The sequence below is a fragment of the Oncorhynchus nerka genome, unplaced genomic scaffold (assembly GCF_034236695.1).
Source record: "Oncorhynchus nerka isolate Pitt River unplaced genomic scaffold, Oner_Uvic_2.0 unplaced_scaffold_873, whole genome shotgun sequence".
Taxonomy (NCBI): Eukaryota; Metazoa; Chordata; class Actinopteri; order Salmoniformes; family Salmonidae; genus Oncorhynchus; species Oncorhynchus nerka.
Window position 1 is genome coordinate 156,869 of NW_027040414.1, and position 801 is coordinate 157,669.

At 34.3% G+C, this 801-nt stretch overlaps 1 protein-coding gene across 1 annotated transcript in view; it reads right to left on the bottom strand.

Annotated features, from left to right (window-relative positions):
* Positions 1-503: 503 nt before the first annotated feature.
* Positions 504-801, bottom strand: part of LOC135570962 (protein starmaker-like) — a gene marked incomplete at its 3' end in the record, with an annotated part of 1,418 nt that continues 1,120 nt past the window's right edge. Inside the window, exon 2 of the mRNA XM_065016784.1 lies at positions 504-801. This exon is cut by the window's right edge and continues 828 nt beyond it. Coding sequence (XP_064872856.1) covers positions 504-801 — 298 coding nt within the window.

Genomic DNA, 801 nt, shown 5'->3' on the forward strand with positions numbered 1-801 from the left:
AATGATATAAATGATTAAGATATAAATGATTAAGATATAAATGATTAAGATATAAATGATTAAGATATAAATGATTAAGATATAAATGATTAAGATATAAATGATTAAGATATAAATGATTAAGATATAAATGATATAAATGATTAAGATATAAATGATATAAATGATTAAGATATAAATGATATAAATGATTAAGATATAAATGATTAAGATATAAATGATTAAGATATAAATGATTAAGATATAAATGATATAAATGATTAAGATATAAATGATATAAATGATTAAGATATAATTGATTAAGATATAAATGATATAAATGATTAAGATATAAATGATTAAGATATAAATGATTAAGATATAATTGATTAAGATATAAATGATTAAGATATAAATGATTAAGTCATAAAATAAAACAAACATTTGATGAAAGTAAATTAAAGTGGATATCTGATGGTTGATAAATGATAAGCAGTAATGATCGGTAATGATCGTCGTGGGACTCGTCGTGAGACTCGTCGTGAGACTCGTCGTGGGACTCGTCGTGGGACTCGTCGTGGGACTCCTCGTCGTGGGACTCGTCGTGGGCCTCGTCGTGGGACTCGTCGTGAGACTCGTCGTGAGAGTCGTCGTGGGACTCGTCGTGAGACTCGTCGTGAGACTCGTCGTGGGACTCGTCGTGGGACTCGTCGTGGGACTCGTCGTGGGACTCCTCGTCGTGGGACTCGTCGTGGGCCTCGTCGTGGGACTCGTCGTGAGACTCGTCGTGAGACTCGTCGTGAGAGTCGTCGTGGGACTCGT